Genomic DNA, 16,965 nt, shown 5'->3' on the forward strand with positions numbered 1-16,965 from the left:
CCTCTACAGTACGACCTCACCCCCCGCCTCCTGCCGCTCGCCCGAACTAGCCAGCGCTAACCCTACAGGCTGACCAGGAACAGTCAGCGTTTTTATCCTGGGATCCGGTCGGCGCTCAGCAGATCGTTTGCAGCTTGACGTTAAGCCCGCAAACCGGGACGATGCCCGTTTTCCCAGCCGCTGGAGGATGAGGGGGTCGGTCCGCAGCGCGCCTTCCCCCGCTCACGTCCAGGATCCGAGATGTGGAAGGAGGAATATGATGTTCACTTCGACTTCCTGCTGCAGCTCCTGTGAGTTTGGCGTCAAGATCCGTTTGATGGGTTTATAGTTGAGGGGAGGCGGCATTAAAAAATAGGATGCCAAAAAAAAAAAGTGGAAATGAGTCAGTAGTTCTGCTAATATTTTACTGGGATCACAGAGTAACCTTTGAACAAACATTTTTGGCTTTAATGAAAAAGCAACGATCCTGGTGTGTAACTAAGCTAATGTTTTATATAGAGCTTTTGATCCTGATTTATGAGGCTGTAAGACATGAAAGTATTTATCTCTACCAAGTCACTCAAGATTAGCTAAAGTAAGTTCTGATGAGCTGCAGGCTAAAATCTCCAAACACAAATCTCTGTATTTGTCGGGTCATTACTTAATTATTCAGATAAAAATCATTGCTAATCACATGTTTTCAGAGCCTCAGGTCCAAGATGTACTACTAATTTAAGAGTTAGCAAGAATGGTACTAAAGCATTCCATAAAATGATCAAATATTCTGTAATTTGTGTTTAAACTTTAAATTTCTTAGGAATACACCACATTTAATGCTACACCATCAGATTTAATCAGAGATAAGTTCAAAAAGAACGAAGAACGGTTTGTGAACAGCATTAACATTAGCAACTCTGTGTAAATCAGTCTGGAGGTGTTGCTTGTTTTGAATGTTGAGGTCCAGCATTGCAGCAGCGTTTCCACATAATTACATCTACAAGCTGCAACATATCACATGCAATAACAAACGCACACTTGTCTTTTCCCACAATGCTTCTGGTTTCCCTATCAATCATTATTCACAGAAAAAAAAGAAACCATTTGAATTGCGTAACTTGGCCAATTCCCTATTATTCAACATTATTTCCTCACACACTCACACACACACCACCTTTTAAAAATGTCACGGTGACCACCATCCACCTCCCTCCCAGTCACGCCCACTCACACCTTGCCTTGATCTTCTAGGTGTGGGTACCGGCGGTACGCTGCAAAAGATTAGCATGTGAGTCACAGGCGTGCCTCTTCATGCTCTCTGACTCTGACACAGTCACACACGCGTGCAGACTGAGCGGCAGCCACGGTAGCTGAATACTCTTGGCCTCGGGGTACAGAATTGTGGTTTTAGATACACTAATAGTGCTGCTGTGTGTCACTTGGCCTTTGGCAACTCCAAGTGTCTGGTCTCGAAATCTGAGTGTAATTCTTTAATATTGTGTCCAATCTCCATTGTTTTGTGTGTGTTTTTGTGTGTGTGTGTGTGTGTGTGTGTGTGTGTGTGTGTGTGTGTGTGTGTGTCATGTTTACCCCATGACCGATATCAGTTTTGAATGATTTATGAGGTCTCTCTGAAGCTTGGGAATTAATATGGTCAGACAAGCGAGAGCAATTTCTACTGCAGGGACGGCTTAGCAGTGACCTCTTTTCATTGTGTTTGTGGTTCCTCCAGTGATCAGAGTCTGTAGCTGAGGCCCAATGAGTTGAAGGTGTTTCTGTGTCTCCATATGGAGCTTATATGAATTTAAAGACTAAATAAGCAGCAGTCCCTACAGGCTTTATGCTGCAGATTGAAGGGTCTCACTCTGTCGGCCTCCGCCCTGTTTCACGTGTTCCTGTGAGCCTCTCCACTGGGAGCATCACAGGAAGCGTTTAAGTCCCATCTCAAAATAAAATCAGATGACTTCTCCTCCACGCCAAAGAACAGAGGGTTTTCTTTTTCTCGTTATTCAAACCTCTTGGAAACTCCCCACCCTGTCTCCAAGGCTGAGCTCACGCTCTCGGTTTCTACAGTCTCTATCCGCCATCGCAACACGGTTCGTGCGACTGATGCTTCGCCACGATAAGGCAGAGGAGTTTACATGAGGCAGCTCATCGCAATGCAGCTGTTTATGTTCCCTGGAGCTGTACTGATACGATAAATAACTTTTATTTAAGTCCTAAGAAGTAAATAGGTAGATGAAGAGCAACACTCGAGTGAAACCTTGCAAAGAGCGTCAACATCCAGGCCCTTCATGAAGGATGTAGGTCAAGTGTCTAAATATACCGTTAGACTTTCTGTCCTGTTAAAACCACAAACTTTTGTGTGTGATGTCAGGATCTTATCTGAGATCCACGTTTGCAGTTGAACCGTAACATTTTTGTTGCGATCCCACAGCAAAAATGTTACACTAGTGACCGCAGTCTCTGACACCGGCACTTTCTGAAACCGGGAGTGAAACGTTTCTGTAGCACCCAGTACCGAGGCGCGAAGGCGCAGAACGCACGGCTGTGGGACTCATTTGACATGTGGATGGGCAGATGGCAACAAAAACAATGGCGGCTAGCATCGTGCTGCTTAACCTGTTCAGCTTAGCACAATTTCTGATGAGGAATGAAAGCGAGACATGAGCATCTGGTTCATTTGAGACGGACCACTGTTTATCAGTGGAAGGTGGAGGTGGGTGGGTCAGTCCACAGTATCAATGCTCTCATTACTTTAGATCACTCTAGCTTTTATTTATATATATATATATAAACTGTGGAGTTCTCACTATTTAGACCAACATACTTCTTAGATTATTATGCAGAGACTCCTATTCTTCCAACCCAGAAAAGGATTTAGACCAGAGGATAATATTTATCTAGCAACCCTGAACAGGAGCATCTCGTTTATATACCTTAGATCAACATTATTAGAGTCTTATTTTTCTTTTCTCTTTCCTTTGGCTTGTTTTATTTTATTATTATTTCCTTTTAATTCGTGTAAAGCACTTTCGATTGCCTTGCTGCTGAAATGTGCTGCATAAATAAAATTACCTTACCAAATCAGCATCAGTGTGGGACCAATACTGATTACTGGGTACGGTACTTTAGTTTTCAGATTTTATTTTTTTCCAACTCTACCTCCAAAAAGATTAGCCTTTTTTTCTGTCGTTAAAGTATTTGGTAGTGATTTGGAGGAATACACATTTATTTTTATTTGTAGAACATAAATATATAGACGTTTGTGGTTTTAACGTCTGAAAAAGTTCAACGTTTGCATCAGCATGTAAACAGAAGAAACATTCTCTGCCATCTTTCTGTTTCTGTGTTACACTTCAGCCGTTGTTCTGCTAGGACAGGCTACTTAGCGTTAGCTGCTTCCATGGTAGCCATCTAATCAGCTGGTCTGTAATGTATTGAATTTGTCACAGTAATGAAATTTGGCTGATCAGATTAAGCAAGAGAAAAAACAACAACATCTGAGTCATCTGGTGAGAATGCCGGTCGTCATGCTCAAACAGGAAATGAGGAAACGCCAGTCAGATTAGTGGAGGTGAATAAATCTGTACGATTTGTCATAAATTGGTAAGCAAATGCCAAAACACTCTCTGTGGCGTTGACGTTGAAATAAAGCGCTGTTAACACATAAGTGGGTAATCCAGAAGAAAGCTCCTGGGACACAAATCAAGTTGCTCGGTGCAGAAGCAATTTAAATAAGAGCATTTTTCAAACTGGCAATCAAACACAAACACGGTTTATTAAAATGTCCCTGAAAAGGCTCATTCACTTCCTGGTTGACTCGGCAGTGAAGTACTTTGCAGAGTAAAGTGTGTAATGCTCTCAAACTGCAGCTCAACGTCAATTAGGTAGGTCATAAATAAACAAGCAGGGCACTAATTAATACTTGCACATTGATTCTCTGCTTACTTGACAACAGCCTAACAACTGTGTACAGTATGAGACCGACCCATAAACGGTTATTTGGACTGAGCTGCTTAGCTTCTCTAGTGTTTTAGTTGACAACAGTACATGGCTATTGTAACGCGGGACGGGACGTCAGAAACGGTGTTGGTAGATTTTCTTTTTTTCATGCTTTGTTTTCCAGGAGCTTTCAAATGTGTTTGTTGTGTTTAAAACGAACCTTGACAATTAACAGGTGCCATTGAAACCCAGCGGAGCAGAAAGGAACTTAAGATGGAGATGTTTTTATAATTCATCCTCATTCAGCCGTTCGCTGGAACGATTATATTGTCTAAATTATGATTTATTACTAAAAAAAAACCCCAAAAAGGTCTGTCATCTTGTGGAACTGTCATGTTGTTGCAAGCAAACGTGTTTATTTACAGTTTTCCTGCTCGTTTGTGTTTGTTTTCCCGTCGTCTTAGCTTTTACGGGATTGGACATTTTGTTTTTCATTTTGCCAGACAGTTGGGGAAAATCACAAATTGAACGGCTGAATAGTTTTTGACTTTGAGTGTCACCCTTAAGGACAGTTTCATGGGAGTTGCTGAAGTCAGCATGAGCGTATACTTACCACCTACAACTGCAAAGCTGCTGCTGCTGTTTTCACCTTCCAGTTTCTTGGCACAAACCTGTGTGCGTGCGTGTGTGTGTGTGTGTGTGTGTGTGTGTGTGTGTGTGTTCCTGCTGTAACAGGAGATTCACAAAAAAAGTAGTTTAGAGTCACTGGTTCAGAAACCTGGCAGGTGTCTGACGTTATCAGGAGAGCTTTGTAACAGTCAGACTTTACAGTTGTGCAGCTAGCATCACAGCTAAGGTCAAGTGTTAGAATGTCTCCCCTCCAACCTAAGGATGCTTTGCCGCTGGAGGTGGATGGATCTGTGCACCTGTGGTTTCCTGCGCTTTATGACACGCTACCCCCGATCAGCGTCGGCCCAGAACCGGAGGAAAAGGCATAGAACAAATCTGAGAGCCGAGGTAAAAAACTGTTTCTTTTCGTCCGTTCATTAACTTGAGCTCTTGCATCTGTTGTGTGTGTGTGTGTCTGTCTGTGTGTGTCTGTGTGTGTCTGTGTGCGTATGTTCTCTTTCCCAGCGATGCCAACCTGTCAGACGTGCCGTCTGACTTGGAGGAGTGCGATCTGGGCAGTCTGGAGCGCGGCAGCACCGACACTCTGGCCAATGGCTGCCGAGTCGACAGCGAGGCCGCCAAGAGGCTGGCCAAGCGCCTGTATCACCTGGACGGCTTCAAGCGCTGCGACGTCGCCAGACACCTGGGCAAAAAGTGAGTCAGTATGACGCATGAGCAGATAGCAACCAAAACACTGAACTCAAGTAAGAGTAGCACTGCTTCAACATGGCTTTACGCAAGTTAAAGTAAAAACTTTAAAGTAAGTTAAAGTAAAGTAAGAGTAGCGATACTTCATATCATTTAATCACTCAATCAAACTTTATTTGCGTAGCACGTTTCAGCAACAAGTCAGTTCAAAGTGTTTTACATCATAAAAACACAGAAATCAACAACATTTTCCCAAGTGCTGTCTGTACACACAAAAAAATTACTCAAGTAAATGTAACTTGTTTCTCTGCAAATAAATCGGCAAACTTTCCTTCTGAAAGAGAAACGTGTTTTTTTTGGGGAGTTTATGAGTAAAACCCCTGAATGATTTTTTTTAAAGTGTTTGTATATGTTGTGACATAGACAATGACAATAACTGGACTAACAAGGGACAAGCTAAAATGGCTGGGTATAATGAAACAAACTATAAAGAAATGATAAAAAAGCAGAAAATAGCTGAAGCTACAAGTCCAAACACCTATGGATCATAACGGCTCATGTTGTTGAAGGAAATACAAAAGAAGCTCCATTTACAATTTGCCACAAGTCGTGTAGGAAACGGCAACATGAAGAACAAAGTGCTCTTGTAGGGTAGGTGAGACCAAAGTTTAACTTTTTGGCCAGCTCACAAAAAACTGCGTGTAATGAAAAACTAACACTGCACATCAACAGAACAACAAGAAAAAAAACAATTTCCATTCTGATGAGACTTTAATGATCTTGGATTCATGCATTCATTCCAGCTCTCATTTCACAGATCAGTACCACATTGTGTTGATCTGTTCAATAAAATCCTAATAGAAAACACGTAGAATCTTGTGGTTACAAAGTGGAAAAACTTCAAGAGATTTGAATGTTTTTATAAGAGGCTGCATCCTCTGGTGTCACGTTGACCTACTGATGCTGATTATTTCTCTCTCTCTCTGCAGCAACGAGTTCAGTCAGCTGGTGGCTTCAGAGTACCTGAGTTACTTTGATTTCTCTGGCCTGTCCCTCGACCGAGCCCTGAGGTAACGCTTACTCAGCAAATTTTAGAGGCAAATGGATGACAGAAGATCTTCACACACGCACACACACACACACACATACGTTAGTTCTCAGCTAATCAACTTGACAGTGTTGACGTCGATTATCCTGTGCAACTTACAGTACATTAGGGCTGCAGCTGATGATTATTTTAGCAATTGATTAATCTATCTATTATTCTAATGATTAATCAATTATACTGTTTAATCAGTTAATCGGATAAAAAATTTTTGGCTCATTTTACATATTTTTCATGTAACCACCTATGCGTTTTTCTACACAATACTAGAAATGCATTAAGATGAAAATAGTATTGCTTTGTTAGAGAGTTTGAATCAGGTGAAGCTACTTGAGGAGTTTTGGCTAAAACATATTTACAGACAAAGGTTTATTTGTTTTTTACCCTCAATGCAAAATGTATATTTTGTACAGCTTTGACTTAATTATTGCTTTGAACGTGCTTCTTTTTTTAACCGATTGATTACTAAAGTCATTGACGATCGTTTCAGTAATTGATTAATCACAATTAATCCGATTAATCGTTTCAGCCCTACAGCATATCAGACATGACACGTAGGGTTTTCAGCTCATGGTAACAGCGGTCGTAGTTCTCATTATTGAAATTAGAACAGATTAACATCAGTTCTCGTTTCATCGGACTGTTTTTGTGTTACAGGAACTTCTTAAAGGCCTTTCCACTGATGGGAGAAACTCAGGAAAGAGAGCGGGTCCTCGTCCATTTCTCCAGACGTTACTGTCACTGCAACCCACTGACGCCCACCTCTGAAGGTTTGACTCAACCCGCCTCATTAAACACGTTCAGGATTTGCCTTATTTTACTTAAAGAGCAATTCGGCTCACTTCGATCCCTCTGATATCGACCTTCTTCATCATCTTTTTGCAGATGGAGCCCACACATTGACCTGCGCGCTAATGCTACTCAACACTGATCTACATGGACATGTACGCACCGTCGTCTTTCCGCCTCTACGTTTTTTCTGATTTCTAATTTATAAAGTCTTCTTTAAACGTGATGCAAAATATCTGAGATGACTTACCGTCAGGACGGCACGTCTTTGACGCGTTTTCTGCATTTCTTTTTTTTTCTACCCGTCTGTCCTTTTTGCTGTTTCACTCTCTCCTCGGCCTACTTTATGACCTGCTTATGTCTCGTCTAATGGAACCGTCTCCTGTGTGCGGTGTGAAAACTGGAGCGCTGTCAGTTCACAGTTTGCCTCTCCTTGGCCCTGCTCTTCACTTCACTTCTACCCTCACTAGCAGTATTAACTAATATCCTCTCTGTCTTTTCAATTCCCTTTTCTCCTTTTCAAATCCTTCCCCCTGCTAACCAAATCTGGCCCCTGGTCTGTCTCTGCCCCTGCAGGTGGTGAGTATGCTTGCCAACTAAGAGTCTCCCTGTAGACGCGTTGCCCTCCTTTTACCAGCTAAAACGGCACAGCTCACATTTGTTTTTTGTCCCCCAGTACAGATGTGTGAAAAGCAATAAAATAAGTTTTTCTTTTATTGAATTTTTGTCTTGAAATAAGACAAAACTAACCTGCAAGTAACTTTCCAGCAAAATATAAGAGCCAATAATTCCTTAATATCAATGAAAAACTACTATTATTTCATTTATATTTTGGAAAAAATGTCTTGTAATAAGTGAAATAATTTGAACAAGCCCTTTTCTTCCTGAAAAGTTACTTGGAAGTTAGTTATGTCTTATTTCAAGTGTACTAAGATATTAAACTAGAAGCTAAACCAAAAATACTTGGTGATATTTTGGGGTTTTTTTGCAGAACAAACCAGAAGCTGGTAAACTATAGACACACACATCTAAACTTGAGAAAATCCAAACCCAGCATGAGACGGGGGAAAGACCAAAACATTAAGAAAACACATATTAGCTATACTAGTCAAAATAAAACAGGAAGCTGCAAATAAAAAGCTAAAGACGACTGTAAATGAAAGAAACGTGGCTACATAATAGAACAAAGTCCAACACATGATGGTGACAGAGGACAGTCCACAAAGACTGGACTCTGACACTATTTACGCTAAATATGCACAGTGAGGACATTTTGGGCATTACCGTTGGAGAACCACGTATCCATAGCAACCATTTGATGCCATGTAGAAAAGAGAGTGAGGTTCAAATATTCATCGATCATAAGTGAGGACTTTGCTAACCTTCACTGGAGCTTGTGAAATATGAGGCAAAGTGTTGTCCTGCTGGTGAATTTAAAGTTTTAGCAGAAGGGATTCAAAACTGGTCATTTAGTTTTGCTTTTATTAACTTGCTTTTTTCCCCACTTAAAATAAATCTGGTCAAATCAAAAGTTAAATTTTCTAAAATGCTCAGAGATTATACTACAGTAACAACAGATGAATATATTTTTTGCAGATGTTGCATTAAAGTGAAATATTTTAAAACTTCATAGCTTACCGCGAAGCCTATAATTAAACATACCCATGTTGGAATTAGTAGCTTTATTTTTAAATTTGACAAGTTATCATTTTACCAATAAACCAGAGTGCCAGTTATTGTAATAACTATATACCTAAAACTGAGTTTGAATCCATTCAAATCTCATAACAATTTCTTTAAAAACAGTAGCATTGTTACCTGGTATTTATTTTATCATTTGTATTCATTCAGATAGTTTGACTGCAATTACAAACAGCTCTCTCTCGTTTATCGTACACTAATGTTGGACCGTAATTACTTGCCAACACTTCCTCTGCGGTAGGTAGCTGCTAGCTAACCTCTTATGAAAGCAGAGGCGCTGCTGAACTCTAGCAGCTTAACACTGCCACCCAGTGGGAGAGCTGTGAAACTGCAACCAAGTGAAAGGAAAAAAAAAAAAGAACCACAGGAAATGCATCATCTTTACATTTTCACATATATTCCCACTGACAAAACTTTATTGACTCAAGCTGTTACGTTGCTTTTTCTCCTGTCCTCAGAACATTGGGAAGAAAATGTCTTGCCAGCAGTTTATTAGTAACCTAGATGGCCTCAACAACGACAATGACTTCCCTAAAGAATTATTAAAGGTACAATAAACTTTTATTTCCCATTATTTCTTATTATATTTCCCACCAGAACTGAAACTGAAACAAGCGGAGATGAAAAAGGATTTATTTTCCTCCTGTCTGTGTCACAGGTCTTGTATAACTCAATCAAGAACGAAAAGCTGGAGTGGGCAATGTGAGTTCACCTTTTAGAAGTATTTTTTGGAATATGTAAGCTAATTTAAATTTTTTTTTTTTTTTTTTGCATCTTGGTGTTTTTTTTATCTCAATGTGTGTGTGTGTGTGTGTGTGTACACGCAGTGAGGAGGAGGAGCTCAGGAAGAGTCTGTCAGAATTAGTGGAGGACCAGTGTGAGGGCGGGAGCAAGCGTGTTGCTAGGGTGACGGACGGCACTAACCCCTTCATCGCCATTCCCGTTCAGCTGAACGCCGTCACCTACAAACACGGGGTGCTGACGCGCAAGAGCGATGCCGACATGGACGGCAAAAGAAGTGAGAGCGCCCACGAGCTGGCCAGCGAACCGACAAAACATCTACATCCACTGACTGTTCAGTGAAACCGATTTTTACTCTAGTTTGTTTCTCTTCCAGCTCCGAAGGGGCGGCGAGGCTGGAAAAAGTTCTACGCGGTCCTAAAGGGGATGATCTTATATCTCCAGAAGGTACCAGATCTCTTCCTCTGCTCCGTTGCCATAGAAACACATCCACCACCGCAGCGACAGCCGTGCTGAATGCTGCGAGCTGCTGCGGTGTGTGTGTGTGTGTGTGTGTGTGTGTGTGTGTGTGTGTGTGTGTGTGTGTGTGTGTGTGTGTGTGGTAGAAAATGTGAGAGGCGTGGTGTGTGTATGTCTCCCTCTGCTGGCTGGAAAGCTGCACTGACCACATGTTCAGTTGTTTGACTTCCAAGTAAAGCCGGTAGATTTACTTTACAAAAAAAAACTCAAACTGATTTTCCTTTTCTTGTTTTTCAACAGGATGAGTACAGACCAGACAGTGACATTTCCGAGGCGGACCTGAAGAACGCCGTGAGGATTCATCACGCTCTAGCCACTCGTGCCACCGACTACAGCAAGAAGCCCCATGTGCTGAAACTGAAAACTTCAGACTGGAGAGTGTTTCTGCTGCAGGCCCCGTAAGGAACAACTCAGACAGGAAACTAACACATCTGCAGGGATTAACGTGTTAATATTAATGAATGTTTAAATAATTAACACCAGATCAGAGGAGTTGTGTTAGAGATCCGATAGTGATATCTGTATCGGTCCTGATATTAAAAAAGTTCTAGTTCGGTTGTCGACGACAATGTGCCTAATAAGGGCAGATCTATTCAGTCTAATTCTATGCTTTGTGCTCTGAGTGACATCATGATTTATTAGTTATTTTTACGTTATATTTGGAATCCCTAATTGAACTTTCTAAACCATTTGAAAGAAAGTTTGATGCTTTTTATTTTTACATGTTTGACCAAAACATGTAAAAACTTCCTTTATTTATTTTACATTGTCTAGCTGAACAAATTAAAGTCGTTTTTAAATATTTGACAAAGCTTATTAATTAATTTTTTTTTAATCAGTGCATTTATGTCTGCTTTAAAAAAAGAAAGTCAGCTCAGCTGTTTTTCTGTATCGGATCTGTATCAGCTGATATTAAACCTCAGATATCGACATCGGAACTGAAAAAAGTAGATCGGTCCACCCTTAGTTTTTTTTTTTTTTTGTCTGAGAAAAAGCTTCTAAAATCTGGTCCTGCTGATCAAATGCCGGTGAGTCGTTTTTATTCTCCGTTCTCTCTGCAGGAGTGAGGAGGAGATGCTGTCCTGGATCTTCCGGATAAACCTGGTGGCGGCGCTGTTCTCTGCCCCGGCTTTTCCCGCCGCAATCGGATCCATGAAGAAATTCTGCCGGCCCATCCTACCGTCCTCGTCCACCAGACTGAACCAGGTACAAAGTAGCTACTTTGTTTGAAACACAGCTTTCAGCAGCTAATTCCTGAGTGATTTTTTGTTTTTTGCTTTGTTTTTTTCGGGCCGTCTTTGGTTGGTGCAGGAGGAGCAGCTGCTGAGTCACGAGAACAAGCTGAAGAAGACGAGTTTGGAGCTGGAAGAGCACAGGAAGCTGCAGCCCTCAGGCGACCCGAAGGGCCGCGACTGGGAGGAGTACCGGCTCAAAGAGCACTACCTCACGTACGAGGTAGCAGCTTCCTGCGGCACTCATCCATGTTTGATCAGCTTCAGCAAACAGGAACCACTGAGATTTCTATTATTTGATCAGCGACAATCCCGGGTTATCCAGAGTGCCTTGAGAACGTATTGGTTTAATATTTTGTCATCCTTTAGCCACAAACTTCAATTAGTTTTAGGTCGTAGATCAACACGAAGTGGCACACGACTGGGAAGAGGAAGGAAAATAATATAATTTTCAACCTTAAATAGAAAAAAAATGAATTTAAAAGAAATAAATCTAACAGTGTGTCCTCCCGGGTCGGTACTATGCAGAACTGTGTTTTGCTTTAATTACAGCTACAACATATTTCTTTACACATAAATAAAATGTCTAAACCGTTCCGTTGTAGATCTGGATGTCCACATGTTTCAGGACAAGTGTTTTTGTTTTTTTTTAGGGGTTTTTTGTTTTTAGTTTAACCAATTTGATAAAAAAAAAATGACTTTTTTAACCCTGCTTTAAACTGAACATCTTTCTCCCTTCCTGTTTCTGGGCATTTTAAGCAATTTAATCGTATCATAAATTTTTCATTTCTTTGCTCTGATTCATATTTTTTGAAGGTCAGCTTTGTTTGCAGACATCCTGATCCACTTTATTTATGGTTTCAGTCGTGTGTGTGGATCTAAGTTTTGTTTGGTTGTTGTGTTTTATTCATCTCGGATGTTAAAGTATTGTCCAGTTTTAGTGTTAAAATTCTTTACAAAATTAAAATTTATTGGTCTTGGAGAGGGGAAACTTGCATTATTAAGCCGTTATCAATACGTCAGTTGAAAATGGTCTCAAAACAATAAGATTATAGTTTATAATTGCAATAAGTACTTAGGTAATTTATTTTCCAGCAGAATCTACCATGTTATGACCTTCATGACGCTGTTTTATTTTCTTAAACGTCTGAATTCTAAACGGATTATTTGTCTATTATACTACTACTAAGCTACTGTAGCTTTAAGTTGAGTGATTCTGATCGTTTCTCCCCCTGCCCTGTCTCTGAGCAGAAGACTCGCTACGAGACGTACGTCAGCCTCCTGCAGGCCAAAATCCACGCCGAGACGGACGACCTGGAGAAGATCGAGGCCAGCGTTCTCGGCGGGATGATGTCGGACGCTACCCTGGCGGGTCGAGAGTGCCTCCTGCGGAAGACGCGCTCCTCCCCGTCCATCAGCCTGTCCCACTCCGGCCAGAACGGGAGGCTCCCCGGATGCACTGTTTAGTCACTCGCCCGTTGCGTTTTGTGGCTCCTCGGATCTTCCCCTCCCCTTCCCGCCGTCCTCCCGGCAAACCGCCCCGCTCCCCCCCAGATGTTATTAAACCTGATGAATATCCTGACCTTGAGCAATAGTTGAGGGAAGCTGCTGAACCCTTCGTTCTCTCAGCTCCTGTTGTCGCACATTTGGAGCGATCCAAACTGTGATCTCTGCTTCAACACAGCACCGTCAGTATTACTTTTTATCATCTCAGAGTCGGGCAGTTGTCTAGTCAAAGTGCCATTAGCTCGGAGAAGAACTTCAAGTGGTTTGAGTAAGTCGGAAAGCAAGTCGGAACCGTCTGGTTTTTCTTTCCTGACCTTGTGCTTCGGTCCTGAAGTGAGTCGGTAGGTGTAGCGAGGCAGGCGCCGTGCTGCTGTAGCATTGGGCCGTTTTCACTCATCTGGACTCATCCAGGCACGTGTAGCAAATGGACCTACAGTATGAGGAGAGTGTGTAGTATTAACTCAGAAGGATAAAGTCCCTAACTATCATATTTATTTATTTATTTGACTTTATTTAGCCCAGAGAAGGCTTGTCATCCTGTTTCCAGAAGATTTTTTTTTTTTTTTTTGCATGTCTCTTTGGAGGATGTAAAATGGGTAAAACTGTTCCTAGTGAGCTGCTGGAGGTTTAGTGCCTTACTGAAGGGCACCTTGGCTCAGAGAGATCAAACGACTGCTTAAACTGCCCAAAACACTAACATTTGTTTCATATTTTTCACATTTTCAGGAAACAAAAGCGGGTTTCGAGAAGTGCTGGTCAGATAGAAAGACCCTCCGAGCTGTTGTCTGCGTTATCCTCTCACTGCTGCGTTTCTGTCCCAACTGAACAGAAACAAGTCTGCAATGCTCTTGAATTTTTTAGCATTTTATCGTATCACAAACTTCAGCGCAGGTCGTCGGTATCGCCTCTGACAAATCACGACGCGTTTTGTGCATATTTGGGGATAGGGTGGTAAACGATGTTCTGAAATCTAATTTTTCTTCTTTTCTTTTTTTTTTTACCTATTCGACAATAAACTAACCATGAAGTATTTTTAGCTAAATAAAATTTTATTCACTTATTTATTTTGTAGAAACCGGATTATAGATACTTGAAATTGTTTTGGGGCATATTGTTAGAAGAAAGTTGCGCTACGTTACGCTTAATATTTTTGGACTCTATACAATAGAGTCCAAAAATATTAAGGAAAACAGGAAAAATATTTCGTCCATTCCCAGCAATAAAAACAGGATGTAGGTCAGTCTGCATCTGAAAACGGTTGCTGTATTCAGCCAAGTTTTAATACAGCAATTAAAAACAGTGGTGGATTTATAGTACAACGAGAGGAGACGCTCCTAGTTACCAAGACGACAGAGAGAAACCAGAAAGCTTTCTGTAGCGTCCAACACTTTTGTAAGCAGATTTTAATTTAAAAGTGGTAGTTTTGTTGTAATTTACCTCAAATTGTGGTTGCACAAAATTGATTGGCCACATAAAACTCCAATTAAACACCTTTAGGTTTGTTGCTGTGACGTGACAAAATGTGGAAAAGTTCAAGAGATGGAAACTCTTTGGCTTGGCGATGCAACAGAATATGTCTGGCTGTTACAAGAGCAGGACAGGAAGTTGTGGGCGATGCAGGATATGTTGGTCGTGGTGTGTGAATGTGTTCCAGTTTGGTATATTGAAGCTAAAAGCAGCTGAAGGATTTTAAACAAATTTAAATACCCGGGTCTCATTGTCCTACAACGAGCTGATTGAGCGCGTTTGGCTTCCCGCCGGCACAATCAGGCCTGGGTCTCTCCAAAGCCTTTATCTTTGAGACTGAACATGCACTATCACCCCCTCGGATCCATCACCCGTCACATGGGCCCGTCATAACTTTCTCTGGCCTGTTTCCAGTATCCAGCACCGACTGAAGCTGATGTCTCACTTCGTGGAAACGAAAACCGGCCAATTTGTAGAGCGGAGCAGCGGGACTGCTCCAGTTTCGTGTTTCTAAGTCGATAAGCCAGTCGGTATCTGGCAACCGGTGGCCATCAAAACATTTTTCCTGTTGATGTGAAGCGACTTCTAGGAAAAAGGGACCAGTTTAAGTTTCTTAGTAGAGACCAAGAACAGGCAAAGCAGATCTACGGCTCGTGTTTTTTGTTTTTTTTCTCCCAAACCAAGAGACAAAAAGCAACCCAGTGGACCTGAATTTCCTGGAAGAAGACGACTGTGGTTGGAACAGGAGATGCGCTAGTACATCTGTTTGTGAGCACCTTAATTGACTGAGCCTAAGCTCCCCCAATCACACACAAACATGTCCCCCCCCAACGTAACTGTTTATGACACAACTGTAGACCAGTAACTTCGGTATCCGTTCACTTGACCCTGATGCGTTTTTTGATCACGTTGGAAACGCTAACCGTACGATATGGACGCCTCCGCCGCTTTGGAGGACCAGGTTTGGCTTAGTCCGGAATCCTCGTTTGGGACTTTGGCTGGAATAACCTGGATTCTCTTTCAGACTGAAAACAAATAAGCCGCTGAAGAAGAGCCGTGTGTCCGAAGCAGGAACTACCCGTTTTTAAAGCCGTTTGGATAAAAAGAGCCGCTTCGCTACAGGGAGGCTTCCCCGGCGTAGTCCCTTTGTCTGGCTGTCGTGCTAACCTTCGATTCCTCGTGTTCTAGGTTCTAGGTTAGGCCTGTGCTGTAAAATAAGGTTGTGACAAAATAAAAAGTGGATTGTTTTTGTTTTATTTAAAGAAGAAGAAAAAAACCCCTGACAACTTTGGCATATTGGTGCCAGAATTTGATCTGTCTTTTTTTTTTTTTTTTTTTTTTTTTTTTTGTTTCGTTTGTATATTTGAACTTTTTGACAGAATGCGCATACTATGTAAAGGACATATTTACTGAATATTTAGTCTGTGCTTCATAAAGTAAGCTTTTATACAGACGACTGGGCCTTGACTTTATTACTGCCAACACAAAGCAAAGCAGATTATTAGATTACTGAAATACGTTTAGGATTTATTAGAATCTGATTTGTTTTATCGTGGAGGAAACGATGTGAGAATTGGTAAGTAGTTGAATCATGGTTACGCACAAAAATAATACATTATATGGGATATCATAATTTAAAAATTTGACAGAATTTTTTTTTTTTTTAGTTTTAGATTTAAAATAAATACTAGGATATTTCTTTTAAATTTGAAGCAAAATATTCTCTCCTTATATTTAAAGCTGCTCGTCGGACATTGACATATCAAATCCATTCACTTCACTTTGGAAATAATTTCACATAGTTCATACATATAGCAGTGTATTTAAAATATATTTCAACAGATTTACAAACAATTGTAAAGTAATTCCACACAATATAATTCAGAGAATTTGTAATCACTTTCCTCAAAGATTCAAAGGGAATATGTAAATATTTCAGCAATACTCAGCCTCTTTGAAACTGTTACATGCATATAAAATCCATAAAGTCAAAGTTGTGCACCCAAAGTTATGTTTAAAACAATAACAGCAGTCCAACATCCCTGCTTTATTTTTATTTATTTTTTATTTTGTTTTCTATAAAAATTTAATTTCCACAAAGTGATTAATTTACTAGTCGGTGCAGAAGAGTAATAGAAAACTAAACGACATGCTGCTGTTTCTGTGTAACTGAATCATTAATCAAGCGGAGCGTGTTCACGACAGCAGCATGGGGTTCAATCAGGGAATCATTCATTTTGTGAAAAAATGTGGTTTGAAACAGGTGTTTTTAATTATTTAATACCTTTAATTTCGCAAATCTAAATGCTGGTTATAGAGAGTCTGTAAGGCTAGCTCTAAATAATGTTCAGTGAACACTGGACGCTGATTAAAAAGTTAATTGGAGAGAGGAAAACATACAGTTGAAGCACAAAGATTATATAAAATACTTTAAAATGAAAGTCACAGGGACTTCAAGGGAAATAGAAAACTATCAAAGAAGAGCCGAAACAGTAAAGACTTGGCTGACAGTCGTCTCCAAGGTGACCAGGGAAACGTCTGCAGCTGCCTGTGAGTGTTGACCTCCCTCATTTATTGCTTACCAGGGATGATGGTGGCAGGTTGGTTCTGGAACAACCAGATTAATGCTATGAAGCAGCCAGCATATCTGGATCTTAATCCATCACG

The 16,965-nt window shown here is 40.9% G+C and overlaps 1 protein-coding gene across 2 annotated transcripts in view; it reads left to right on the plus strand.

The window, feature by feature from the left end:
- psd2 (pleckstrin and Sec7 domain containing 2) overlaps window positions 1–15,572 on the plus strand; it is a 47,085-nt gene extending 31,513 nt beyond the window's left edge. Inside the window, exons 4-15 of one of the 2 annotated variants that reach the window (XM_015040487.1) lie at window positions 5,056–5,244; window positions 6,228–6,308; window positions 7,001–7,113; window positions 7,229–7,287; window positions 9,292–9,381; window positions 9,492–9,535; window positions 9,661–9,851; window positions 9,951–10,021; window positions 10,334–10,491; window positions 11,155–11,299; window positions 11,405–11,548; window positions 12,577–15,572. In XM_015040487.1, coding sequence (XP_014895973.1) covers window positions 5,056–5,244; window positions 6,228–6,308; window positions 7,001–7,113; window positions 7,229–7,287; window positions 9,292–9,381; window positions 9,492–9,535; window positions 9,661–9,851; window positions 9,951–10,021; window positions 10,334–10,491; window positions 11,155–11,299; window positions 11,405–11,548; window positions 12,577–12,792 — 1,501 coding nt within the window. In that variant the 3' untranslated portion in view covers window positions 12,793–15,572. Of the gene's footprint in view, window positions 1–5,055; window positions 5,245–6,227; window positions 6,309–7,000; window positions 7,114–7,228; window positions 7,290–9,290; window positions 9,382–9,491; window positions 9,536–9,660; window positions 9,852–9,950; window positions 10,022–10,333; window positions 10,492–11,154; window positions 11,300–11,404; window positions 11,549–12,576 lie in introns of both variants that reach the window. The other variant, XM_015040486.1, reaches the window with a different exon arrangement.
- The last annotated feature ends 1,393 nt before the right edge of the window (window positions 15,573–16,965 follow it).

Source organism: Poecilia latipinna, unplaced genomic scaffold (genome assembly GCF_001443285.1).
Source record: "Poecilia latipinna isolate Pla-1442-1.1 unplaced genomic scaffold, P_latipinna-1.0 Scaffold511, whole genome shotgun sequence".
Lineage (NCBI taxonomy): Eukaryota > Metazoa > Chordata > Actinopteri > Cyprinodontiformes > Poeciliidae > Poecilia > Poecilia latipinna.